The following is a 27,213-nucleotide window of genomic DNA, read 5'->3' as shown; positions in this document are numbered from 1 at the left end:
CTAATGCTCTTTTAAAAAATGTTTTTAAAATGGAAAAATAATTTTGTGAACCCTGTTTAGTTGTGTGATGGCTTATTTTCTCAGTGATCAAGAATTTATTGAATACCTGTTACTCACTGTGCTAGTGGTTGAGCATGTAAAGATGAGTTAAGCGCAGGCAGCTTAGTAGAGAACAGAGCTTTTGAGTTATTCCATGACATGTTTAGAGAACCATGTTTGTAAAGGGAGTAGGGTTTTCTTCTAGTTTCTACACCCTCTCAAAGGCTTTACTAGTATTCAACTTTATTTTCTAAAACTCTACACAGTGTTTGAGCATGCTTTATTAAGTGAAATTTGCCACAGTAGAAAATCAGGTAGATTACTTCCTTTGGCCAAAATGCAATAAAAGTAGAAATTTAAAACAAAAGGATCGGGACTTCCCTGGTGGCACAGAGGTTAAGAATCCGCCTGCCAATGCAGAGAACACGGGTTCGAGCCCTGGTCCGGGAAGATCCCACATGCCGCGGAGCAACTAAGCCCGTACGCCACAACTACTGAGCCTGCGCTCTAAAGCCTGTGAGCCACAACTACTGAGCCCGCTCACCTAGAGCCCGTGCTCTGCAACAAGAGAAGCCACCACAATGAGGAGCCCGCGTGCAGCAACAAAGACCCAACACAGCCAAAAATAAATAAATAAATAAATATAACAAAAAAACAAAAAACAAAACAAAAAGATAAACAGAATTTGATGATTAAAAGCCACTTGTAAATAACTCTTCAATTAAAGGGATACATATTATAAAACATTTAATTACCAAGGAAATAATTGTCTGGTCCTCAAGTGTCAGTAATTAACCTTGAAGCCTCATTTGTTTAATTTCCAGAAGAAATCTCAATACGATACTTCTTCCTCACACTTTGCACAGAAACATCTCCTGATCATTCCTGATGATTTCTGGATGTGCCTGATTTAAAAGAATATTCATTGTCCTGTTGTTCCAGTGTTGCTGCTTCAGTCCATTTAACCCAACAATAAGAAATACTTTCTGTTAAGTTGGCGTAGTTAAAATGGCCTAGGTTAATTATTGAGTGTCCATCCCATAGGCTGGAGGCCAAGAGAGCTTGGGTCAGGAGAATCAGGTACTGTGCAAAGTGCTTCACATACATTATCTCATTTATTCCCTGGAAGGCAGATGGTGGCGTTCCCATTTTACCGATGTGGCAACGGACACAGAACCTGCAAGTGATAGAACCAAGATTGGAGTCCAGGGCTGACTTTGCTTCCCATCTTCTGTTGCCTAGGCTGTGCTCTTCTTACCAAAGGTTTCTTTTCACTAGAAGGAGAAGCACCTAACTTTTACCAAATGTGATAGAAACTGTTGAATATAATTGAACTTGAAGAACAAAACTAAACACTTTTTTAAAAAGCTCACTTTATCTTCTGTTTAATAAAATTAGGCTATAATTGTAACTTCTATGTGTTCATTCTTAGGCTAAAAACATGAATAGTTTCCTTGATCTTTGTCATGTTTTTCCTGAAAAACTACATGACCTTCTTTACGATGTTTGACTTTTGTACAAGATCATAAGTAGGGGCATTTTTGTAAAACCTATGCTGGGGCTTAAACAGTTTCCCCCAAAGCCTTTTGGAATCCCTTGCTACACAAATCATTCTCCTTTCAAGTGTCTTTTATGTCCCTGTTGATTTTTCCTTCTTTAATTCTCAGTTAGTCTAATTCTTCCTGATCCTTGTTTGACTTGGTATGATTCTAGTATTCTCCACCGTGACTTTCGTCCAACTCATAAAATTGCTCATCCTTTATAAGATTTGCAGTTTCTTTTTAAAGTTTTTTTTTTGCACTGTGTTCGCATTATAATTACGTAGTGCTCTTGATGCTATAGCATCTGAGAGGCAGAGAAACTGCTCACACTTGGTGATTTGGCAAGTGGGGGTGTGGTGTGGGGGGATGGGGATGAATGTGATTGCTCTTCTCTCAGGCAGGGCTGAGTGGTTACTCATGTGGTAAGTGGTCAGTGGAGAACTGTTGTATATTAAGGGGATGTTTGCTTCTCTCTGTGACTCTCTAAATATAGATCTCTTAACATCAAGTAACTTCCGGTAATGAGTGCTCCAATAATGAATATGTTTGGAATTCATCTACTTTTGTGCATCCTTACTGCTTTCTTCTCTCGCCTGGGTTCCATTCATTCCGTTCTTTACAGTTAGGTTGCTGTCTTTCTAAATTAATACTCTTCTTAAACTTAAATCTCTTCAGTAACTCTCCAGGGGCACTTACGATGAAGTCCAAGTTATTTAAAGACTTGTGGTTTACTAGGCCCCTCCCTCCTTGTCAGTGTTCAGCTTTTGCTTCTTGACATTATCAGTTCTAGCTGAGTGATGAGTACTTTTACTTCTAGGACTTTGCTCTTACTCTGCTGGGAACAGTCTTCCTCCTCTCTTCAATCCCTCTTCCTACTTCCCTCCCCCATCCCCTTTACCTGGGTGATGCTTATTCATCTTTAGGTGTCAAATGTCACTTTCTCTGGGAGTCTTTTCTAACCTTTCAAGACTGGGCTTTCTGCTTTTTCTCTGTTTTCCCAGACCATATTGTATTTACCTCTACTTTAGTTCTTAGCATATAGTATTTGCTCACCAGCATTGCCCTCTAGACGGTAAACTCCGTGAAAAGTTGAATGAATGAATAATTTCAGCCCTGCTCTGCACTAGCAGTATGACCTTTGGTAAGCCTGTCAATCTTCCTGGGTCTCATTTTCTCGTCTGTAAAATGAAATAATTTGATTAGGTGACTTCAAAGAGTTCTTTCAGCTTTAAAAAATTCCGGCTTCCAAAATTCTTTCTCATGTCCATTTAATTTGCAGTTTCTGCGTTTGAAACAAAGCTCATCTGATTTGCCTAATTAAACAACTAAAGAGTAAACAAGAAGCATTATACTTTCTCCTTGAATGAGTGCCAGTTCTTCTATTGCTGTTTCCTTTTTGCTGATGGCATGAGGCCATTTTTGAACATGAGCATATTGTTGCTCATGCACAAGGGCTTTTAAAATGTCAAGTATTAAAAAAAAATGTCAAGTATTTGTTGTTTGCCAGGTTTCCTTTTCTCAGCACAAATTGAAGCACAGTATGCGTGCTTTCCTCCTGTGGTCGTTATTGTTACGAATCCCCTTGTACCCAACCGCATTTGCCGTTCCTGTGGGCTGAGAGAATGCAGCGGTTCTGGAAGGGCAGTACTGCGCCACGGCGCTGCTTGTGAACTGAATTCCAGCCTGAGATGTAATTCCTATGATCTTGATATATGACATTTGAATTCCATTAACGTGCATGGGATTCTTCTTGACATCTTTCTGGAAGTTGCCAAAGCTGGGCACCAGCAATGTGAGATCAGTGTCTGGAAGTAGAGTGAAGCAAGCAGTCATCCAGGCTTTGCAGAAATTGCCTTCGCTTCCTAAAGCCCAGATAACTTTCATTTCCTTCCTTTTCATGCATTGAAGAGTATTGCCTTCAATGATCTAATTATCTTAGCTGTGTTTTCTGTGGAAAACCAAAATCTTAGTCATGGATGAATAAGGGGACGTACTGTTTGTGATTATATTGAACCGTTAGCAACACCTAGGGAATAATTTTGTTTCTGGCACTAGGACAGAACAGTATGGAAAGGCTGCAGGTCTGAACTCTCTCTGTTGCCAGGTGTTATTTTGTTATTGTGCTATCGTGGGTAGCTGTGCGGGAGTGGAAATCATATTGGACTGCAAGGTAGACTACAACTGGGCGGGAATGTTTTCACTACTTCTGGATCTATAGGCAAGGTATTTAACCTCCTCTGTCAGAACAAACCTCTGGTTTTTCATCAGTAAAATGGGGCTACTAACACTCTAATTCACAAAAGGCTGAGGACTGAATAATCTCTGCACAAAGTTGTATAAATCACGGGTGGTTCAAGCAAAGTTTAGAAATATTGATAAGAGAAAACATTTCTATCTTCAAAAGTAAGAATTTTGTATTGGTTAATGCAGCCCAAAGGTAGAGTTGGCTTTCTTGTGATCTAATGAATTCCTCATTAGTGGCCAGCCTGAGTGTTCTCTCTAATATTGTGAGTCTATAATTCAGTGATACTTTACTACCGAAAGGGGGCATTGAATCTAGTCTTCCGGGTAACTCTCATCCTGGGATAGTGTAGTGGGAGTTACCTATAGCTGTGCAGCAGATTACCCTGAAAACTCAATAGCTGGGAGCAGCCATTGTTTGTTACCTCAGAGTTTCTCTGGGTCAGGATTCCAGGTGCAGCCTGAGTGTTCTGGGTGGGGTCTCTCCCGTGGCTGCAGTGCAGGCGTCATCTGGGGCTGCAGTCCTTGCCGGGCTGCTGAGGTTGGATCTGCTCACCCGAGTGCTTGTGCGCAGGCGTCAGAAGATGTGTCTCCAAACTCACTCCTGAGGTCTCTTCCTCGGGCTGCCTCACCTCATGGCAGTGGTTTCCCTGAGTGAGAGAAAACACCCACAACAGAAGCCAGTCTTATATAATCTAATCTCAGACGTGGCAGGCCATCAATTCTGTGTTCTCTTCCTTGGAGGCAGATCAGAAAGTCCCGCCCACACTCAGGGAAGGGGAAGACAACGGTGGTGTGAATTCCAGGAGGCCCAGATCTCTGGGGGCCGCCTGCGCAGCTGGATTTCATGCAGCCTTTGTGTGGCGGAGCGGCGTGGGGTAGACTTGACTTCCCAAGTCCTGTTTTGTAATCCTGAGTTATACCTAGTTATTTTTTAATGTCCTCGAGGGGAAGTCGTTTTTTGAATTTGTTGAAGCCCATCCTAAAGTCCCTTTAGCGGTTTTCTCTAATGGAGATGAATGTCTTTTTTTCAGCGCCCGTGTCTGAACGCCAGAAGCGGTTGTATAGAACTTGAAGCCTGTTTCAGTAGTTTTTGAAGTGCTATCAGATGGAATACGATGAAGTACCTTCAACGTATCTTTTGTTTTCTAAGACCGTAATCGTACCTTATGTTTTAAAAAGTGTACAAGGTGCTTGATAGCATTATAACAGCACCCCTTTCTGAGCCATTATTTAGGCTTCACAGAGACTCCAGGTACATGGCGTTATGGAGTAGATTGTAGGTAGTCACTCTCTGATCAAATACTGTTACGACTGTTCAGTCTGCTCAGGGAGATTTTCTAGGCATTTAAGAAGGCATCCTTTGTTATTCTGAGCAGGCTGCTGACTTACGGTATCTTGTTGCCTGTTAAAAGGGGACAAGTTGACTTAGAATCAATTTTTATTAAACTGAAATAAGTGTGGGCTTCATTGTATTTCCCAGTTCTTTCTCAAAAGCCAAAGCCCCCTTTTGCAGAAAAGTAGCTTGCCAGCGAAGAAGGAGCATGGGACTGGGAGCCAGTATACCTGTACTTAAGTCTTGGCTTTGTCCTTAAATCTGTGTTTGACCTTGGGACATTATCTCATCATATGGGGCTTCGGCGTGCCCGTATGATGTTTTCTTCCAACTTTAAAATGGTCTTCAATTTCTTTTCTCCTCCAGGACAGTCTTGGGGGTAACAGCAAGACGGCCATGGTAGCTACTGTGAGTCCGGCCGCTGACAACTATGACGAAACCCTTTCAACCCTGCGGTATGCGGATCGTGCCAAGAACATCGTGAACCACGCGGTGGTGAATGAGGATCCCAATGCACGGATTATCCGGGATCTGCGAGAAGAAGTAGAAAAACTCCGAGAGCAGCTAACCAAAGCAGAGGTATGAAGTACAGCCGAGCAGCATTATGGGTCTAGGAAAAGCCAGTAAAGCTAGAACTTGAATTGTCTTCCCCCAGGGCCATAAGTGATGAGTAGAATTTTTGAATTTCCTATAGGAAGAGAAATTTGAGATGAATAATGAAGGAAGACAGATAAATTGTTATAGTTGAAATTTAGATAGTTTTTACAGGTGTTAAAGGATTGAATAGGAGGAGAGGATAAGGGGAATTGAGAAAATGTTTCCACAGTATAGGCAGCAGACGAGAAAAGAGGTACAGTAGAATAGGGTAGAGAAAGAGAGATGCTTGAAACAAAAATAGTTACAACTTAATACTAGTGCAGCAAATGGTGGCGAATGTGCATAGGCTAATTAGAAGAGGAATCAAACAGATTTTTGTTGTATCAGATGTTCACAGGTTGAAGTCCAAACAGAAATCCTAAGGAGGTCTTGCACACCATAATAAGCTAGTTTTTCCATGTTATGGGTTAATTATGTTCATAGGAAAAAATATAGCAGAAGTAGCCATCTGTTTGAAACTGATCTGTTTCACTGTCCTTTGTACATTCTATAGTGTATGATATTTATGTTCCATTACTGAATTTAAAACCTACACAATTCTAACCAAAAATCTCTTTTTTAATTTTTAAAGATTTATTTTTAAAAATTTATTTTATTGAAGTATAGTTGATTTACAGTGTTGTGTTAATTTCTGCTGTGCAGCACAGTGATTCAGTTATATACATATTCTTTTTCATATTCTTTTCCATTATGGTTTATTACAGGATATCGAATATAGTTCCCTGTGCTATTCAGTAGGACCTTTTTGTTTATCCATTCTATACATAATAGTTTCAAATGCTTATCCTTTTATCAAAAGTGGGATAAAATGTCAGACTCAGGATCCCTACTTTAATTAGCATTTCTGGTCCCATGATTTCCAAGCACTGTGGGATTCTTTCTTGGGCCTGAGACCGTAGCCCTCTTCTTTCTCATGGCCCTTTTTCTGGTAGTATAACAGTAAATTACATGGTCAAAACAATTATCTTGATTGTATTTTTGCCTGTTGAATCCTATCCTGTTTTTACAGGAATAATTTTACAGTTCATCAAGATTCTTTGAAAGTTTGTTTCTGTCTTCCTGGTATCAATAATACCATCCAATTTTCAACATGTGCAAATTTAGTCTGCATATACTTGAAGAAATACCCAAAGTCATCAATAAAGAGTAGACTGAGTCACACATATGAGTCTAGACCTATTGAGATTTAAAAAAAATAAGCCCTTGGTAGCTTGAACTTTTTATCTCCCTAAATGTAATTAGATCTCACAGTAACACCAGGTTAGAGAAAAATGAAAAGGTTAAGTCTTCTTTCAAACCCACTGGATAACTAGGTAAGTCTGTGGGACCCACACAGTCTGGATGCTGCGGGTCAGTGACAGTCCTCGTGTCTTAGGTCAGGGACCCCAGCGAGCTGTAGAGCTAAGAGCCAGATTGTTCCTCTTGTCCTCCTGGATTTAGCGAATTCTTTTTCCAGGGCGTTGTACAGACAGTTCATGAAATAAACATTTTGCTTGTAGGCAATGAAATCTCCAGAGCTGAAAGACCGGCTGGAAGAATCAGAGAAGCTAATCCAGGAAATGACTGTGACCTGGGAGGAGAAATTAAGGAAGACCGAGGAGATTGCCCAGGTTCGTGCTTCCTGCTTAAGGAGAGAGAAACGTCGTGGCAGTTTGCGCAGTGCAACTCAGAGCATGTTTCTGATTTCTTTTTGATTTTTAGCTTTGAAGATGGCAAATCTAGCAGATTAAGATTTAAATAAGATCCAAATCCAGGAATCTGTACTTTCAAAGTTCATTTGAAGGATAAAGACATAATTACAGTTGATTGTTCATTATGTAAGAAATATATTTTTAGTGTCATAAAATTTTTTAAATGATATAACTAGCCATAGGCTCTGAACACCCAATTCTGTTAAGTGCTTTGCAAACGTAAGGAACTGACCCGACTACAAAATGATTAGTAGTAGATGTTTAGGCTATGAGCTTCTTGGTTCCATATGACAACTCAGTAAAAGTAATATGAAATACCTAAATCTGAGGTGCTTGTCTCCCATTTTTAGACCATTAAACATGAAGTGGTGAAATCTTCCAGTGGGTGCATTAGCATTTGGAGAAAATCCTAAAATGTCCAACTGTGTGCTTAGTAAAAGGTTTACTCTGTGACTTTCCTCTTAGATGCTTATTCAGCCTCTGTTTTAGAAATATATATGATAATGTGGAGGTCAGTACCGCACTGAGCAGTCTTCTCATGATTGGATAACTCTGATGGTAGCTATTGAACTGAAATCTTTTATTCTTCCATTTCTGCTCATTGGCCTTAGTTTGTTCTTCCAAAGCTAAGAGAATAAGTGTCCCACTTGTATGTAGTAACTAATAATAACAATAATAACCAATACTTATTGGGTACACATACATGTTGGGTCCTATGCTAAGCACTATTAAATATACAGCATTTTTTTTAATCCTCCCAATGGCCCTGCAAGATAGGGTCTGTTATTACCCAGGTATTGAAAGTCATCTCTACCTCTTCCCCTCCTTTTGTAAAATTAAAAATTTCTTGTGTTTTCAACTGTTCCTTGTCTTAACAAAATAGAACGTGCTACTTCTTTCGTTACCCAGTAGATTCCATCTTTCAACGTGCTGTCCAGAATCAATCGATACATCAGATGTTGTAGGACAGGACTGTTATTATGTAGTAGAAGGTGGATGTTAGATTTATATTCGTGCAGACTAGGATTTAAGTTGATTTTTAAACATTTTTATTACAGTCCTTTTCAAAATAAATAAAAATATGAGTGTAATAAATCCACATGTACCCATTACCCTATTTCATGAAAGACCAACATAAGACCAGTCTTGTTTTATCTGTATCCCTGCACTGGATTATTTTAAAGCATATCCCTCAAATTACAGAGAAGAGAATGCACCAGTGTATAAACTTTACTTCTCATTACATATTACACTTGCTGTTTTTCATAAATTAAATTCTTATTTAATAAGAATTAATTCTAATGATCATTCAATTTGGAACTAATTTATGTGAGCATTTTTGGGCTACTCTGAAAATAAAACATTGACTTTGAAGTGCTATTGTACTTGGGTTGCTTTGCTGTGATACAAAGCAGGGTAGGTCTAAGTGAGAGTGTAGTGCTGATGCAGCTTATCTGTAGCATCTTTCCTCACCTAACCGTCCTCTCCCTCGGTCATATGCCCCTTTTGAGGACAGCCTGATTTTATCCCACACCTCATTTAACACCTTATCTTTCCAAGCCCCCAGGCTTCAGTGCTGCTGAGCTTTCTTCTCCTCTCTCACTGGTCTATTGGTCATTGACCTCTTTGCAACACAGACTGGCATTTCCTAAAATGTATTTCTGGCAGTATAGCCACAGACTGTTAATAAGTCTTAACAGACTTAATAGCCACAGACTGTTAATAAGGGAAAAAAAGGGTTCATGATCAGATAACTTTGAGGACACCTAGGTGAACTCAGCCAAATGGATTTCTGTTTTGAAGAGCTTTTTGCGAGTCTGTTCTAAGTCAGCCAGACTCTCAAAGTCCTCTGGGTTCTGTGGCATCTTCCTCTAGTATGCCCGCCCCCACAGATTGTCCCTGCCAGTGAATCCTGTGGAAGCTGTCTGTACCCTTTTGACCCTTAAATCATGAGTACTTTATTCACTATTCAGTTTTTTGTGTGTACTTTTGTTACCTAATGAGTTTGTAAGGTTCTCAAGAAAAAAGGCTGTATCTCTTAGTTTTTGAAACTATGTGCTCAGTAGTATTTTTGAGTAAACAGTCAGAACTCAAGTTGACTAATTTCTCAGCCCAGTGGCATATCTTTGATACCAAATTCTCTTATTTTCATCTTTTATGTTCTCAATAAAGAAATGTACACTTACGTGAGATAGATCAAGGGTTAGCAAACTAAGCCCTTGGGCAAAACCCAGCCTGCCACTACTTTTCACAAGTAGTTTTATTGGAATGTGCCATGCTCATATGTTTTTGTATTATTTATGGCTTCACAGTTGAATAGCTGTGACAGAGACCATAGGACCCAGATGACTAAAATATTACTGTTTGACATTTTATAGAAAAAGTTAACTAATCTCTGATATCAGAAGCGATATTTAGTAAATATAACTATATTTTATCATACAATACTTGTTTATTCTTTGAACTGATTCTAGACGTTGCAAACTTTTGTCATTTTTTAATGATTAAAAACTTCAAAATTTTTGGTGGCAGATGTAGCAACGAATTAACAGTTTTTCAACGCTGTACCCTTTGGTTTAAACAAAAAATTTGTGGTATTTCTACCATTATAAAGTCTCAAATGACAGGGAAACGCTTAAGGAAGTAGGATACAACAGTAGTTTATTCCAACTGCTGACTTAGACAATTATTCATTTATATTCCTTTCTCTGGCATAGATTTGCTCAGTGACCTTGGGCAAACCTATATTCAGTGACATTCATTCCATATTCAATTATCAATATTGAGCAAAAGTCAGAGAGTTATTATTGGAGAGTGTGGGAATGGTTGGAAGTAAGTCAGTCTGGCCATTCAGTATAGGGCTTTGAATGTCAAACTAAAATTCTTAGAATTCAGCAGTGGGAGCTAGAAAGATTTTGATTTATCTGTTAAAACATTTACTATATGCTATGTATTATATAAGTATATCCTGGCTGTTTTATACACATTATCTCATTTAAGTCCTGTCTTTTCCCTTACTCTGAGTGGCTTTACCTTTGTTAAGTCATATAGTCTTTTTCAGGCTTGCCTTTGCCTCTGTATGAATTAAAATTTTGCCACTAGATGACAGTAACCAAACTTCTTCTAAATCTTTTAATTATTTCCATAGTGAAAATTACTAGAGTCCTAATAAGAATATAAGTAGAAGAAACTATTGTATTACAAAAGTAGTATTTACTTATAGAAAATACAGAAAGATTATTATGGAGAAAATTTAATTGAACGGATCCAGTCATCCAAAGAAAACTACTGTTAATATCTCTGTGGTTTCTTCCAGGTTTTCCCAGTGCACAGATTAATATACTAGTTATACCCTACATTTTAAATTTAATATCAGTTCATGAACATCTACCCACTTCATTCGTAGTTTACAAAAAAAGACATTTTTATAGAGAAATGTTTCTTCTCATTATTGGAATAATTCTTTAATTACACCAATATCCCTTTGTAAAAGACCTTTCCCTCAGTAAGGGACCATACAAGATATATTAGAATTGCTTTCTTCATTTTAGGAACATGGTTCTTTATCAAGGATAATCACTGCTTAGAATTGAGTGCTGAAAATTAATGGCTAATGCTAAACCACTCAACACTTCCGAAAGAACCCAGTAATGTTTTTTGTTAGAGAAGAGACTCCAATCAAAGGCCCAGAACCAAAATATCCCCTTCAGTATGTTTGTAATAGTATTATTCTAGGGGTGATTGACTGGGTTGCAGTGGCCGTATAAATTAGGATGTGTGCCTAGAAATAGCAAAATTCTAAGGCTGCAATTTAACTATACTGCAGACTTACTGCGTGGCCCTAGTTAAATGACTTAGTTTGTGTTGTCTTTCCTCAGAATCAGAGGTTCTTGATGACTCATCACTATTCGCTATTTATACATAGTTAAAGACACCCTGCTCTGCCCTGATTCATATTCCTTAGTTATAGAGCATCGGTTGCAGGATTCTCGTGTATCTCCCTAGGTGCACGCATGTGTATGTTGCATGTACTCACAAATAGGTAGGCACGAAAAGGAAAGGTTCATGTTCTTATGAAAATAGGGCTTTACTGAATATGCAGATTTTATTTTGATAAATTCACGACACCGACGATTTGAGTGCTCTTGTGTGTTAGGCAGTGTGCGAGGTGCTAGGAATACACAGTGAAGAGATAAGGTCCCTGCCTCACAGAGAAACGGTCGGGTAACGGTTGAGTAAAAAGTTACCAAGTTTGGGCTTCCCTGGTGGCGCAGTGGTTGAGAGTCCGCCTGCCGACGCAGGGAACACGGGTTCGTGCCCCGGTCCGGGAGGAGCCCACATGCCGCGGAGCGGCTGGTCCCGTGAGCCATGGCTGCTGAGCCTGCGCGTCCGGAGCCTGTGCTCCGCAATGGGAGAGGCCACAAGAGTGAGAGGCCCGTGTACCGCAAAAAAAAAAAAAAGTTACCAAGTTTGAGAACAGGCGTGCTCCAGATAGGAGGAATAGGTGTAAAACCCTTAAGCTAGAGAGAGCGTTCTTGAGACTTTGAGGGCCCTGGAAGATGTTCCACTAACTGCATACAGGCTTTGAGAGTAGGGGTGACAAGATGTGATGATGGTGAGTAAATGGGCCAGATTGAAGGGCCTTGTGGGCTTGGTTGAGCGAGTTTGGCCTTTATCCCTGCTGGAGACCCACTGAGGATATCAAGCAGCAGAGTGTATTAAATACTTGGCTTTTTAGAAAGATCACAGTTGAGTAAAACACACTTATATTTGCTCATATATACAGAATTAAATGTGAAAGGTGAATTCAGGATGTTAGATATTTTCAAGAATGAAAAATGAGAACTTAGTATATTTGGTTGCTATTTGTAATGGCTTTATTTTATTTATTATTTATTTTTTAAAAATTTATTTATTTATGGCTGTGTTGGGTCTTCGTTTCTGTGCGAGGGCTTTCTCTAGTTGTGGCGAGCAGGGGCCGCTCTTCATCGCGGTGCGCAGGCCTCTCACTATTGCGGCCTCTCTTGTTGCAGAGCACAGGCTCCAGATGCGCAGGCTCAGTAGTTGTGGCTCACGGGCCTAGTTGCTCCGCGGCACGTGGGATCTTCCCAGACCAGGGCTCGAACCCGTGTGCCCTGCATTGGCAGGCAGATTCTCAACCACTGTGCCACCAGGGAAGCCCCCATGGCTTTATTTTTGAAATTAAAAAATTTTACCTAACAAAGCAACATTATAGTTTAGAAAGAGAATAAATGCAGTAACCTATATAATACCATGTCCTAAGTAACATATTTGAGTTATAAAGTTATTTAATAATTACTATAATATATGACTCTTTATATCTTGCTGCCTCAATAGCTGTGGAATTAATACTTCTCTAATGCATTTACAGGAGCGGCAGAAACAGCTTGAGAGTCTTGGAATATCTCTTCAGTCTTCTGGAATTAAAGTTGGGGATGATAAATGTTTCCTCGTTAATCTGAACGCTGATCCTGCTCTGAATGAACTTCTGGTTTACTACTTAAAGGTGAAGTAGTAGGCTTTTTTACTATTTCCTACCACAGAATAGAGCAGTATTTCACAGTATTTTTTTTTATACTTGGAGAACCATACATATTCAAAAATATGAGTTAGAAAATTGTTTTTATTTGATTAAGCTGGAGTATAGAAAAATCTTGAGTTTCTGAGATCAGTTTCTCTTTGTAGTCTTTGAGTGATGTTATTCAACCTAGTAAATATAAAAGATGATATTCTGATAGTATTTCTAACAAGTTAAGTAGCTTAACTTCTACCATTTAATGTGATTAAACCAGGGAGTTAAGTAGATAACTTTAAAGCTTAAACAGTGACTTTTAAACTAAATGGTTTCATTGGTAGACTAAAGCTTTTGTGATTTCTATGAAGCACAGCTTTTGGTGAGTGGTTTCTTAGCTTACAGAGGAAATGTTTAAAGAAAGTTATTAGGACCACTTGATTTGAAATTTGTGTTTCCAGTAACTCTTAGGAAAATTAAAAATTTTGGATTATCAACTTATAAAAAAAGAGAGTAAGTCACTTAGAGACTGAGAGGGTCAGAGTATGGAGCAGAAAAAACCAGCTATACATTGAAATCTATATACATTGTATATATGTATATACTCATATACATTGAAACCTATAGGTTGTGGGATGTATCAGGAAGCCAAGAGACAACTTTAGGATGAGCATGATATCAGATACTATATAAATTATAAGGAGTTTGCCAAAATTACCTTTGCCAACCCTAGAGCATAAATGAGTTACATAATGGACTATCTGACTCTGATGTATGATTAATGAATATTTAGGAGGAAAATTTTTCCCCTCATAGTATAAGAACTATCTATGTGGGTTTAACTAAGTTAGTGACTAGGACAGTAAAGACATGAGCTGGTACAGTTGGAAGCAGCTTTAAAATTAGAGAATTGTGTCGTTTCACTTCTAAAGAGACAGAAGAATTCACGACACGTTGGCTGGTTTCCCAGTTTTTATCAAAGGTATCTGGGGTAATTGCTTTGTGATATTTTGATAAGGCCCTGTTATTCATAAGTATCTTTTATTACACTGTGGGTTAAATTGTGTGTTGGTTGCATATAATCACGTGTGCACACTCAGGTGCTGTGTGTAGTGGGAGCAGTGCTGGGGTAGGAGGGAGATGCCCTCCGTTTCTAGTCCAGCACCACTGCTTGGCAGATGTTTGCTCTCCAGTCCTTTGCCCCCCACAGTCTGCAGATCCTTCCTCTGTAAATGGAAGTTTTCTCTGTCCGGCTACCTCACAGGGTTCCTGGAGGATTAAATGGGATTTGACATATAGAAGCACTTTATAGACAGAAGCACTATCCACATATAAATTATTCCACATACCATTTTCTCATTTGATACTCTGGCACCTTATTATATTATCCTTGTCCTTTGAAAAAAAATGACATATTAGCACATCTCTTGTTGTGCTTCTAACAATGCTGGCAGCTTTTTGTGTTAGAATTTCAGCTGTAGATATTCATATGCTTTAGGAGAGATGCAGTATTAGAATATTAGGAGTTAAATATTCTGCCCTTTTAGTTTTCAGAACTGTGAGTTCTTTTTCTTTCTGATGTGATGAAGTTCAAATTGGAGCACACAAACACATACACCCAACAAGAAAAAAAGCCTGATTCATATCTGTTCCTTAACTAAAAAATTACACAAAGAAAACTATTTAAAGACTTTTGGAGAGCAGTTAAAATATTTCTGGTCACTTTGTGTGGAGGTGTTGAGATTCTGTTTCAGACTGCGTGGTCAGCCCTGTTTTGGCAGAGTTTGAGGCAGTGTTGGTTCTTCACTGCCCAAGCTAAACCCATGACAAAAGTTATATTCATGACAAAGCATATTCAAAAGGATGATCTCAGTCCAAGAACAGATTTTGCTTCAGTAAAGTGATACCATGATGTGGGAAGGAGGAATTTAGAGGCCGAGCGTTTTTTATTTCTTTGCTTTCAAATTTTCAAGTTGGTTTACGTGCTGGGCAGATGACCTCATGTCAGTGGGTGACTTTGAGCATCCCATGTATAAAAATGAGGCCCCTGGATTAAATTACCTCTAGCATTCTTTCTAGTTCCAGGTTTTGTATGGTTCTCTTCTAGAATAGAATCCTCCATTTATTTGTTTTGTCTGGAACTTGCAGAAGCGAAGTATGGTGGCCAAACCATAGGTAGAATGTAACTCACGAGGTAACTTTGCATCTAATTTGCATAGCCAGGCAGCCCTTGCTTTGCACGGTTCCAACATACACACATTCCAGTTAACGTGAGTTAGTAAATAATGTTGACGTTGCAGGCGTTCATGAGCGTCTAGATGAGTAGCCAGAGGAATTTAGTGAAGGTGAACTTACCGATGTGAATAATGAAAGTGGTTGTGATGAGAAGACTGCAGATGTCTCAAAGGGAGTGACACCAGAAAGCACTTCACATGAGAGGAGCGCTTGGAGATACTTGGCAACATTGAAAGCACAAAGGATAAAATGGTAGAAGCTTAGAAAGGAGTATGACAGTTAGCCAAGGCGTGGAAAATATGCTCACTCCATGCTGTAAGATATACATTGAGAAGAAGGCAAGCACTGTTCTAACTACTCTCGGTACATACGCTTTTTTTTTTTTTTTTTTTTTTCTGTACGTGGGCCTCTCACTGTTGTGGCCTCTCCGGTTGTGGAGCACAGGCTCCGGACGCGCAGGCTCAGCGGCCATGGCTCACGGGCCCAGCCACTCCATGGCATGTGGGATCTTCCCGGACCGGGACACGAACCCACGTCCCCCACATTGGCAGGCAGACTCTCCACCACTGCGCCACCAGGGAAGCCCAGTACATACGCTTTTAACAAAGAAAAAACTGCTTTAAATTTCAATGTTTCAAATGTTCTAAATGACAGTGTACTAAGTAAATACTAGTTTAAGTGGTTTTTCATTTTCTTATACATTGTAACAGTAAGAGATTTCTTCATGTTTTTACAGACAGTTTTAAATGTCACAGAATTATTGCAGTTTTCCCCACTGATTATTAAGATCTCCTTGCTAAATTATTTTTATAGTCCTGCACTCTTGTGCAAAGCGAGGCCTGCCTATAGTTCTGAGGTTGACTTGGAGATTTATTTATATTTTAAAAAATTTGTTATTTTTAAAATTTTTGTACAAGTTTTAAAGGTTACAGTCCACTTAGAGTTATTACAGAATGTTGGCTATACTTCCCGTGTTGTAGATAGGCTACATTTTTGTAGCCTATCTTACACCCAATAGTTTGTACCTCCCACTCCTCCCCACCATATCACCTCTCCCCACTGGTAATCGCTAGTGTGTTCTCTATATCTGTGAGTCTGCTGCTTTTTCATTATATGCATTAGTTGGTTATATTTTTTAGATTCCACGTGTAAGTGATACCATATAGTGTTTGTCTTCGTCTGGCTTATTTTCACTTAGCGTGATGCCCTCAGAGTCTATCCGTGTTGCTGCAAACAGCAAAATTTTATTCTTTTTTTTCTTTTTATGGCTGAGTAGTATTCCATTCCATCCCACGTCTTCTTTATCCATTCAACTGTTGATGGACACTTAGGTTGCTTCTGTATCTTGGCAATTGTAAATAATGCTGCTATGAACATTGGGGTGCGTGTATCTTTTTGAATTAGTGTTTTATCTTTTTGGGGTATATACCCAGGAGTGGAGTTGCTGGGTAGTTCTGTTTTTAGTTTTTTTGAGAGACTTGTAGATTTATACCAGCATAAGCCAAGCTTCTAGAGGGAAGAGCTGCTCCCCTCACCTTAAAAATGTTATTCTAGTAATATACTTTTTTTTCTAAAAAGTCTAATAAGAACATATTAGAAAAAGAAAGGGGCATTAGTGCCCAAATTTCAACAGCCAGAGAAGACCACAGTTAATATTTAATATTTTTATCTGTATCTTCTGGATCTATTCCTGTGTGTGTGTGTATATTTATAGTGATACGTATTTTTTAATTACAGAAATAGGATTACAGTATGATTGATTCTAGTCACACCTTTGAATGATCCACCGAATCGTTCAGGAAAGCTATTTTGCTTGTGCAGTCCTGGATCTACTCTTTTCACGAGTCAGCTACTAATGGCTGGGGAAGCAAGGGTGATTCTGAAGGACTTGGGGCAAATTATCACACACACACTTGATCAGGATTTGTACCAGTGATTCCGCAGCAGCATCAAAGCACACGTACGTAGGGAACAGTCCTAGGGGGAGCGTAGCTCCCGTTGGCAGTAAGCGGCCTGCCAGCATTCAGTCAGTGGAGGGAGGCCATCAGCACAATGGCAGGGCCATAGCCATTCCACGTTGATAGAGCTGTGGGCCAGGCTTCAAGGGGCCCAGGATGAATAAGACAGCGGTGTGGCCGTGAGACGTGCCTGGCTGGAGGCAGTTTGACTCACCTAGAGTAATATTTGAATTTGTAAAAGACAGAAAGGTACCTTTCCTTCCTTCCTCACCTCCATTCCCGAAAGACTGTCTTCAGGGTCCTGCTTCTGTCAAGCCAGGGCGATTTCGTTTATTAAGGACTATTGATTATTTACGTATGTAAAGAGCAACAAATACTTCTCTGCTTATTGCCCCTGGTACTTGCTTACCTCTTCCTTCAGAAGCTGTCTGAGAATACTGATAAGGCTGAGCGATTGTGCCGGCTCTGCTAACGTGCTACCCCTCCTGCTAGCAGGGTGGGAAAAGCCGTCTGTGAAATAGGCCACTTTCCATCTCCCTCCTCCTCCCTCTCTCTCTCTCTCTTAGGACTCAGTTGATCAGAGGGAGATTCTCAAAAGAGTCGCATGAGTAGCTGCTTTGTAGAGGAAGCAAGGTACAGTAAATTCAGAGAAGAGTTAGCTGATCATCTCCAGTGAAATTAAATTAAATGGATGGAAAAAGGTATCTGCTAAAGTTTTCCCTAAAACTAATATGCTTTAGAGTTATTATACTCACATATCACATAGAGACTGAAAAGGTATCCCTGATACATTGTACTTTTCACAGCATTTAGTTACTCACTAGGTAAACTTCTATATCAACCTATGATAAGTTTCTTTCTCTTCCTCATCAGTTTTTTTTTTTTTTTTTTTTTTTTTTTTTGCGGTACGCGGGCCTCTCACTGCTGTGGCCTCTCCCGCTGCGGAGCACAGGCTCCGGACGCGCAGGCTCAGCGGCCATGGCTTACGGGCCCAGCCGCTCCGCGGCATGTGGGATCCTCCCAGACCGGGGCACGAACCCCTGTCCCCTGCATCGGCAGGCGGACTCTCAACCACTGCGCCACCAGGGAAGCCCCTCATTAGTATTTTTATCACAGTGCTTAGAGCACCGTAGGAAGGACTTATCAAGAAGCTTATTGTCTAACTTGTTTAAGCATCAGACAGTTGTGGCTTTAGCAGAGTTGAGCTTTTAGAACCCAGTGTTTGAGTCAGGCAAATCATCATCTAAATCAGAATGGAATATAACCTCAAATGAGACATTTAAGTTGTCATTTATAATAAGCTCTACATTTGGGACCTTGTCTATCTTCTGTCTCCAGTGGCTCAGTGCCCAGCTCAAAATAGGTGCTCAGTATGATATTTGTTGGAAAAAAAAAATTTCCTTCTAGAATTTGGATTAGACCTTTGCTGTTTAATATCTTACCTCTGATAATTTTTAATTTAGTTTATTAACAGATACTTAGCAGCATTTACTGTGTATCATGGACTGTGCTTGTTATGGGAGAAGATGCAAGAGTCCTGTATAGGTTGCTATCTTTTTTTTTTTGGTGGTATGTGGGCCTCTCACTGTTGTGGCCTCTCCCATTGCGGAGCACAGGCTCCGGATGCACAGGCTCAGCGGCCATGGCTCACAGGCCCAGCCACTCCGCGGCATATGGGATCTTCCCGGACTGGGGCACAAACCCGTGTCCCCTGCATCAGCAGGCGGACTCTCAACCACTGCGCCACCAGGGAAGCCCAGGTTGCTATCTAAATAAGGGGAAAAACAACATTCAGTTAATTGTGGTGCTGACTCTAAGTGTAATAAGCGTTCAGAGAAGGGAGAAGTCAGTGTAGGCTACTAGTGAAACCTGCAAATAGAAGGTGAGGTTAGAAGTAGGTGCTGAAGATACTTTGTATTTGGATGAAGGGAAGAGAGAGCATTTCCAGCAAAGAGAACCAAAGCAAGGGCAGAGACGTGAGAGTGAACCCGTGTGCAGTCTTGGAATGCAGCAGTCGGAGCTGATTCTACACTCAGACTCCAATCTAGGGGGTAGTTCAGAGCTTTTCTCCACCTCCACCCCCAAGGACAAAAAGGATTCCAAAGTCACAATAAGGACTCCAGCTAGAATTTCTCATGGGGAGAGGAAAGAAATTATAATAGAAATGGCGTAAGCCAAGTGCTTTGGGGATCTTTTCTTCTCTTTTATGTGATCTTGGGCTCTTTTTCTCTTCAGACCCTTTTTTTTTTTTTTCCTTTTCGAACTTCTCTGCACCTTGTAGCTGGTGTTGTTAGAGAGGGAAGAAGTGGGGAATGGAGACCGACATGGAGCACATTCGTTAGGCCTGCTACTGAATGTCACTGAAGCATGACTTGTAGTTTACACCTGATCAAGCCCTGTTCTCCGGGTTAGGGAAGTATGGGATTGGCCAAGAGGCCTCAGCCAAGATCAAGGAGTAGACATGTGCCTGGAATGCCCTCTCTGTATATTGTATATACTCCTTGAGGACCGAACGGGATGCCATGGCACAGTTCTGATCCCAGCTCTTTGTTTCCTTGGAAACACTGCTGCAGCATACTTGAGAGAAGAAACCCCCAGAAAAGGGAAAATGAAAATAATAGAAGGGAAGAGGCCTTTTTATGAGGTCAAGATCCCGGAAGAGATGGGAAGAATTGGAGCCCAGAGTATAACTAGAAGGGATATCGGCAAAGGAGAGGAGAAAATTGCCTTCCTGAGTCTGAAGGGAATGCTAAGGGAACTGATTGTTCATTTATTTTTCTTTTATATTTATTTAATGGCTAAATGTACCAGGCCTGTGTTACATGCTTGGAATACAGCGGTGGGGTGGTGCAGGTCAGGCTGTTCTCTGCTCTCTTGGAGTTTCCATGCTACATGGAGGTGGACAGGAAACCCACGGACAGTCAGTCTGTAAGGAATTCAGGCACGAGAGTAACAGGGTGGCTGCTTCTGATTGTTGGTTCAGGATGCACCTCTCTGAGGAGGTGTACTTAAAAGCTAAGGTGGAAATGATAGGAGACTACCAATATCAAGATCAGGGGAGGAACACCTCAGACAGAGGAAGCAGTCAGTGCGCTCAGAGAACAGATGAAAGGCCCAAGTGGGTGGGTCACGCTCCAGCAGAGGCAGAGTGCTGGGAGCTGGGATGAGAGAGGTAGGCGGGTGCCAGATCACAGAGGGTTTGTATGCCTGGGTAAGAATTTGAACTTCTTAGAAGTTCAAAGGGAAGGCACTAGAGGGTTCTCAGTAGGGGATCATGTGATCGGCTGTTGTGGTGGGAGCAGGTGCAGTGAATAGAAGTGGAGAAATAGGAGGAGGCTCTTACAGTCACCTGGGCAAGAGACTAGGATTTGTTAGTAGAGGTGGGAAGTGAGCTGATTCTTGATATATTTCAGAGGGAGGGTCTGACGATGTCCCGATTGACATGGGGCTGGAGGCAGACTGCTAAGACAGAGAGAAGACTCCAGGATAGCATCTGAGCTTTTCTAGTTGACCAGCTGGGTGGTGGTGGTGCCATTAGTATTGGGGAAGGGAATAGACTCAGTGGGCTGGTGGGAAGGTGGAAGCAAAAGTTCTGCTTTGGCCCTTTCACTTTGAAATGTCTTTAGACATCCAAGTTGTGCCCAGTAGGCAAGAAATGATGGTGACTATGACTGGGGCAGTGATAGTGGAGGTGGGAGAATGATGGAACTGAAGTCTGTAGTTCCTGGTTGGTGATTTAGTTGTGTGTGTGTGCGTGTGTGTGTGTGTGGTATATAAAGCATATTGGACTGGATGAGATCATCATGGTCAACGGTCAGCAACCTGCTTCCATGGGTTAAATCTCACCCCCTGCCTGCTTTTATATGGCCCAGGAGCCAAGAATGGTTTTTGCATTTTTTAAATGGTTGGAGAAAAATCAAAAGAATTATAATATTTTGGACTCTGGAAAATTATGTGAAGTTCAGATTTCAGTGTTCATAAGTAAAGTTTTATTGGAAAGTAGCCACACTTGTTCATTTGTATATTGTCTGGCTGCGTTCACACCACAAGGGCAGAATTGAGTAATTGTGTATGACTCACAAAGCCTAAAATATTTCATATCTGACCCCTGATCTAGGTGCGTAGAAGGAGAAGGTGGCCTAGGGACACATCCCAGTCAATATCAACATTTAAGGGCAGTCAAATGTTGAAGCACATAAGAGGGAGCTCGATTTTTATGTCTGTTTTCTCAGGTACCTGCCAAAAAGTGACACTGGTGATTAGGGCTTAGAGAATTGAGTAGTTGGGGGTTTAGGGTAAGAAGAACGCATCTACCGTATCTTTTATGAGGTCTAGGGAGACCATGTAATTCGTAAAATAATTCAGACTCCTTGCATTTGAATAGCTCTTTATCCTTGTAGACTCATCTTGACTGAGACCAGGTAGGTGACGTACACCTTAAGTAACTGTAGTTTTCAGACCATGCTCTGAGAGTAGTATAGAGTATTTGGAATCAAGATTGCAATGGAAAATAATGAATATAATGTAGACATTAATGCAAAACGGTAGTTTTAGGTTTAAAAGTTATAACTCAACTCAGTGCAGTATTCCTTATAAGGAAATAGAACTTGTAGAATGAATTCTATAGAAAGCCAGAAATTCCCTCTGTCCTTCCATTTGCTTTAAAAATCTTTTAGCTAAGGTAATGGATCAATATATGAGAGCCGAGAGTACACGATTCCAGTTTGTGTACCTGTAAGAATGCACTATTCATCAGTGACTTTGATTCTTTTGTAGGAACATACACTGATAGGTTCAGCAAATTCCCAAGATATCCAACTATGTGGAATGGGAATTCTTCCTGAACATTGCATCATAGACATCACATCAGAAGGCCAGGTTATGCTGACTCCTCAAAAGAACACCAGGTAATGTACTTTAATTAGTGTTAATGTCACAATAATTTTTAAGAGGAAGAAAGTACACTAATTGAGGATGGTATGAGGACGTTTGGCCCTTGTGTGCTTTTACGTTCACTTAAAGAAGATATTCAGTTAGTTACCAAGTCCTTAATATTTAACTTTTTAATATAGCTTAAACCCATCCTTCCTCTCTATACGTACTGCCGTGGCCTTATTTAAGTAAGGTCCCCATCAAATCTTGATTGGAACTCCTGCCAGCGCCCTAATCTTCCTGGTCCACTCACCATACAACCAGATGGCTTTCTACTATTCTTGATGCAAAAATCCCTTACATCCCTCCTGCTTGTCTCCTATTCTTCTGCATCTGCCATTCTTCTGGCCAGCTAACTAACTCCTGTTTGACCTTCAAGGTTAAGTTCTGTCACTGTCTACTTTGGTCTAAAGTAAGGGCCCCCAGTACATTTTCCTAGTGCACTTTATTGCTTCCTGTTATGTTAATACTTCATACTGTGTTCTTGTGGGCTGTTAGCCTTTATTATCACATTGGACTGTGAGGTCTTTGAAGACAAGGACCTTTCTTTTTTGGTTCTCTATCCTTAGCATGTAATATCAGACTAATAAGTAAGTGCTCAATAAGTAATGAATAAGCATAACATTATACAGATTAAATATTTGTCAGTTTGTTTCCTTCAGCTTTGAAACTGTTATTGCCCTGTTGTGTAACTGTCTATATAACTGTTATAGGTGATGGTTAACTGACGTGTTGATCTTCCGAATGTTGATTCATCATTATATCAAAAAAATCATTAATACCATCACTAATTTCATCCATAAAGTCTGGAAATATTTGGAAGCTATCCAGCTCATGGTAAAGGATACAACCGAGAAAGGAAAAAAATAGAGCGTAAGCTGGCCCAGCACTCCCAGCTCTGGTGTGCTCTTCTATTAATCTCACAGATACCAACCCCAGGGAAGGTTACTCTGAGGCTATGATGAAATAAGATGAAGCAGGCCACATAATAATTTTGTTTCAGCAGAGACAAAAACCAGGGTCCCTATGCCACACCCAAAATATACAACACCTTCTCTCGGCCAAGTGAGTGGCTGTTTCTTCACCAGTTACAACTTTATCCTCTGGGGATAAGATTTTTGACAAACCCGATCATAGAATTACTCCTGCTCTCTGGCAGCATCCGGTATATACAGACCTCCCCCCTCCTTAGACCCTCTCTCAGGATGAGCAGCTGAAGCCCAGTCCTGCAGGAGTCCCCCCGGGCCCCCTCCCTCAGATGCCCCCACACTTCCTGGGGTGTCTCCTCCCTCTGCGTGAGTAATAAACCCAACTGGTTCAACTACGGGAATATTCCTGGTGGTCTTTGGTTGGAAGACATTGACACAAATTTCCCAAAACTCTAATTTTCACTTGAAAGCTTGACATTTACAATTGGCAACAAATACTGTCAGCTGTTTTTGTCAAAGTGACAGGCTGGCTTTGTTCATTTTCAAGAAAATGTCTGCCAGAAAACCACTTTGAGTATGTCTTCTGCTCAAGACAGTTCTTGTACTTTGGTGGTATGCATTAGCACAGTGCTTTGTGTGTACTTCTAATTTTGTCACCTGGAACGTTTAAGAAGTTGTGTGCTACTCAAGGGTCAAAATTTACTAAAAGTAGTAATTTATTATTTGTAAAAATTTATTTTTATTTTTTAAAAACATTTTATTGGAGTATAGTTGAGTTTTACTGCTTCATCAAGGACCTTTTCAAGTGAAACGTTTTTAGAAATTGTGGTGCATGGCAGTGAATAATCCAGTGACTACTTATAAATGTTTGGTGCCACTGCTTTCATTTGTGCTAAAACACCAGCAGTGTTACTCTTTGCCAATGCAAACGTCAACACGGTGAAAAAGGGCAGGTTAGTGTTATTATAAAAATAAATTTGATCTTCGGGACCCCATACAGACCACATTTTGAGAACTGTTATTATAGTCGTGCTTTTATTTATTAACTGCTGGAGCTTTAAAAAATAAGCCTATGTGTGTGTTTGCCTTTAATTAAACTCCTCACTGTATTTAAGGAATTCGTGTCATAAAGGCTAAAATCTGCTAATTTCAGTAGGTCCCCTCTTGTCATAACTCTATTTTTTGAGCTCGTGCTTTGAATAATCAGACTGTAGGAGCATAGAGACCAATTACTTTTAGTGCTTAAAAACCCACATGGTAAGTGAAATCTAGATGGAGAGTAAGGTTTTGTGTGTATGCATATACATTAAAAATAAGTGGCGGTACAAAGCCAGGTGAGTGCCTTAGGAGCTTAAAGAAACTAAGGTAGTGTTGGTTGGAGTGACAGAGGAAGTAGAAACCAAATTGGGCTTTGTGAGACATCAGACTGAGTGAGACTCAGGGTGATAGAGAACAGGAACCCTATTCCAGGTTATAGGACTGGGGTAAGCCTTGCTTTGGAGGAAGAATCAGTCATGTTTAGCGGACAGAACATAACACCCCTACACCCCCCCCCTTTTTTTTTTTTTTGCTAGAGTTGAGAATTCACTAGAAGTGGGAAAGAAGGAGATAAAGAGGGTTTCCTTTTGCAGGGCCTTTAATGTCAAGTTAAAGAACTTGTCCTTTATCCTATATCTAAGCAGCTTAGTCATTCAGTGGAGAGAGGCACAATGACACTGGTAGTCCAGGAATATCAATTTTATAGTGGTATGTGTAATTTTCTATTTATTTCCTGCCCCTCTAAAATTTTTCCTTAATATCCATCTACCCATCGTTTCTTCTGTTGAACTCTATTGTCAAGATAAGCAGTCAAGTGGATCTTACAAATCTTCTATCTATTGATAGAATATGGACATTTTTCTGTGCTATAGGAAGTTACAGAAGAGTTTAACATAGGCCTCATTTCTTATTACTGATACTCTAGATACTTCTGAGTTTAGTTGGTTGATTGGCTCTTTTTATCCATGTAGATTGGACACACTTGTTTTAGTTGTAGTGTACACTGCTACCATCTTTTTATGACTGGCTGCAGTGGTTCCATATTAACCCCTTAATATGCTGTATAACAAATTTAGAGCTTTGAAAGATAGAGGATAATAATCTATGATACTTGGTACCATACGCATTTAAAATAAATCAGCAAAGAAGGAAGTACAAGTAATAAAATCCACCAAGGGCAGATTTTATTTTGGGGAATTGATTCTTTTGTTTTTCCTATATTGTATTGGAAAAATTAAAGGAGAGAACATGATAATCATTGTTTACATGTCTGACCTCTTCTCCCCACAGAACATTTGTAAATGGCTCCTCTGTATCCAGTCCTATTCAGCTACACCATGGGGACAGGATATTATGGGGGAACAACCACTTCTTCAGGTACGACATTCATGGCTCTTAAATAGGTAGATTTTTGATGATTATACTCTGAAATAGAAAAGTATATATTAAAAAGTAAACTTAATGCTATAAGTATTCTATGTTGTTTTGTGCACATAAGTATTTATTCACTATACATATGCATTTATTCACTATACATACACTTGTTCACTATATGATTTGAGCCCAAGGGACACATGAACAAGTACACTCAGGAGAAATACTGTGTTTACTTACATCGTTTTTCCTTTTTATTTCCCAGTGGAAGATGATTGCTATGCCATCTGGTGTAAGAATTCATTAATTATTTTCTGACATGCTTGTCTTTTTGTTTCTTTTTTTATTGGAAAAGTAGTGATTTTAGTTTCCTTATCCATAAAATAAGGTTAATATTTCATTTAGGAATGCTCTCAGCTGCATGTAACGGCAAACTTGACTATAATGTCTTAAACAGATAGTTCATTTCTCTGACAAAGCAGGAACTTCCAAGGAGGATGGTTATTGGCATTGGCTAAGCCTCTCAAAAGAGTCATGGCAGAAGTCGTGTCATTGTCTTGGCTTTTCCCTGTGGTCTAAAGATGGCCACGCCACTCCAGACATCAAGGCAGCACTCAGGCACATGCAAAGAAGACAAGGTTGAAGGGTGGCAGGACTAGCCCTGACTGGGCTGATGAGAAGAAGCAGGAGTCTTCCCAGAGTCCCCAGCAGCCTTCCACTTACGTCTCATTCGCTAGAATTTGCCTCTCAGCTGCAAAGGAGGCTGAGAATGAAAGTGTCTGACCTGGGACTGCATATTGTTTCCCATACAAAATTGGTGTTGTATTGGTGAGGACGGACCGGCTAGATAGAGTACAAAGTTAAAATCCTGGTCTGTTCCTCTACCTGTCCCTGTCCCTGTGTTTCATACATCAAGCTTGTGGGCCTTTGCTTGTGGGCCAGTTGCTTTTTTTTTTTTTTTTTTTTTTTTATGGTACGCGGGCCTCTCACTGTTGTGGCCTCTCCCGTTGCGGAGCACAGGCTCCGGACGCGCAGGCTCAGCGGCCATGGCTCACGGGCCCAGCCGCTTCGCGGCATGTGGGATCTTCCCGGACCAGGGTACGAACCCGTGTCCCCTGCATCGGCAGGCCGACTCTCAACCACTGCACCACCAGGGAAGCCCCAGTTGCTATTTTGATTGTTGAAAAAAGAGGGGTACAAAGTGTGTGGAAAATATTTTTCATTTTTTTCCTTAAACTTAATCAAGTGTAGATTGCTTGGCTTAGTCTTCAAAGCCTTCACAGTTTGGGTTCAGTTGATCTTTCCACCATTATCTCGCGCAACTTTTGCTCTACAAATTTTGTGTATCTCCGTGTAATTTTTAATTTCTCCAGAGGCTATGAAGTTTCCATTTTTCCTCATGCTGTTCCTCTGTCCTAACGCCCTGCTTTCTCCTCAGCCTTTGAGGCTGGGCTCAGATGACTTCCTATTCTGTCATCCCTTCCTCTTTCAGTCCAGCGTGAGGTGGTCCTCAGCTTTTCTCTGACACCTAGCTTGCCACATGGCCTCGTGTCACACTCTCTGTTGTCATTATTTGCGCATGTGCCTGTGTTTTATTTCTACTACTAGAATATAAACTTCTGAGTACAGTAATTGCCTTATATGCACATAGTATCCCCTTGGCATCTAGCAGGTGCCAATATTTAATTAATGCAATGAATAAATGCATA

The 27,213-nt window shown here is 40.3% G+C and overlaps 1 protein-coding gene across 1 annotated transcript in view; it reads left to right on the top strand.

The window, feature by feature from the left end:
* The window catches only part of KIF13B (kinesin family member 13B), a 188,114-nt gene that overhangs the window by 78,147 nt on the left and 82,754 nt on the right, over nt 1–27,213 (top strand). Inside the window, exons 11-15 of the mRNA XM_081237002.1 lie at nt 5,524–5,736; nt 7,314–7,424; nt 12,898–13,032; nt 22,008–22,138; nt 25,421–25,507. Of these exons, the coding sequence (XP_081093128.1) occupies nt 5,524–5,736; nt 7,314–7,424; nt 12,898–13,032; nt 22,008–22,138; nt 25,421–25,507 (677 nt within the window). The remainder of the gene's footprint in view (nt 1–5,523; nt 5,737–7,313; nt 7,425–12,897; nt 13,033–22,007; nt 22,139–25,420; nt 25,508–27,213) is intronic.

Source organism: Mesoplodon bidens, assembly GCF_964165515.1.
Source record: "Mesoplodon bidens genome assembly, chromosome: 6".
NCBI classification, from domain to species: domain Eukaryota; kingdom Metazoa; phylum Chordata; class Mammalia; order Artiodactyla; family Ziphiidae; genus Mesoplodon; species Mesoplodon bidens.
This window is presented reverse-complemented; position numbering and strand designations above follow the sequence as displayed.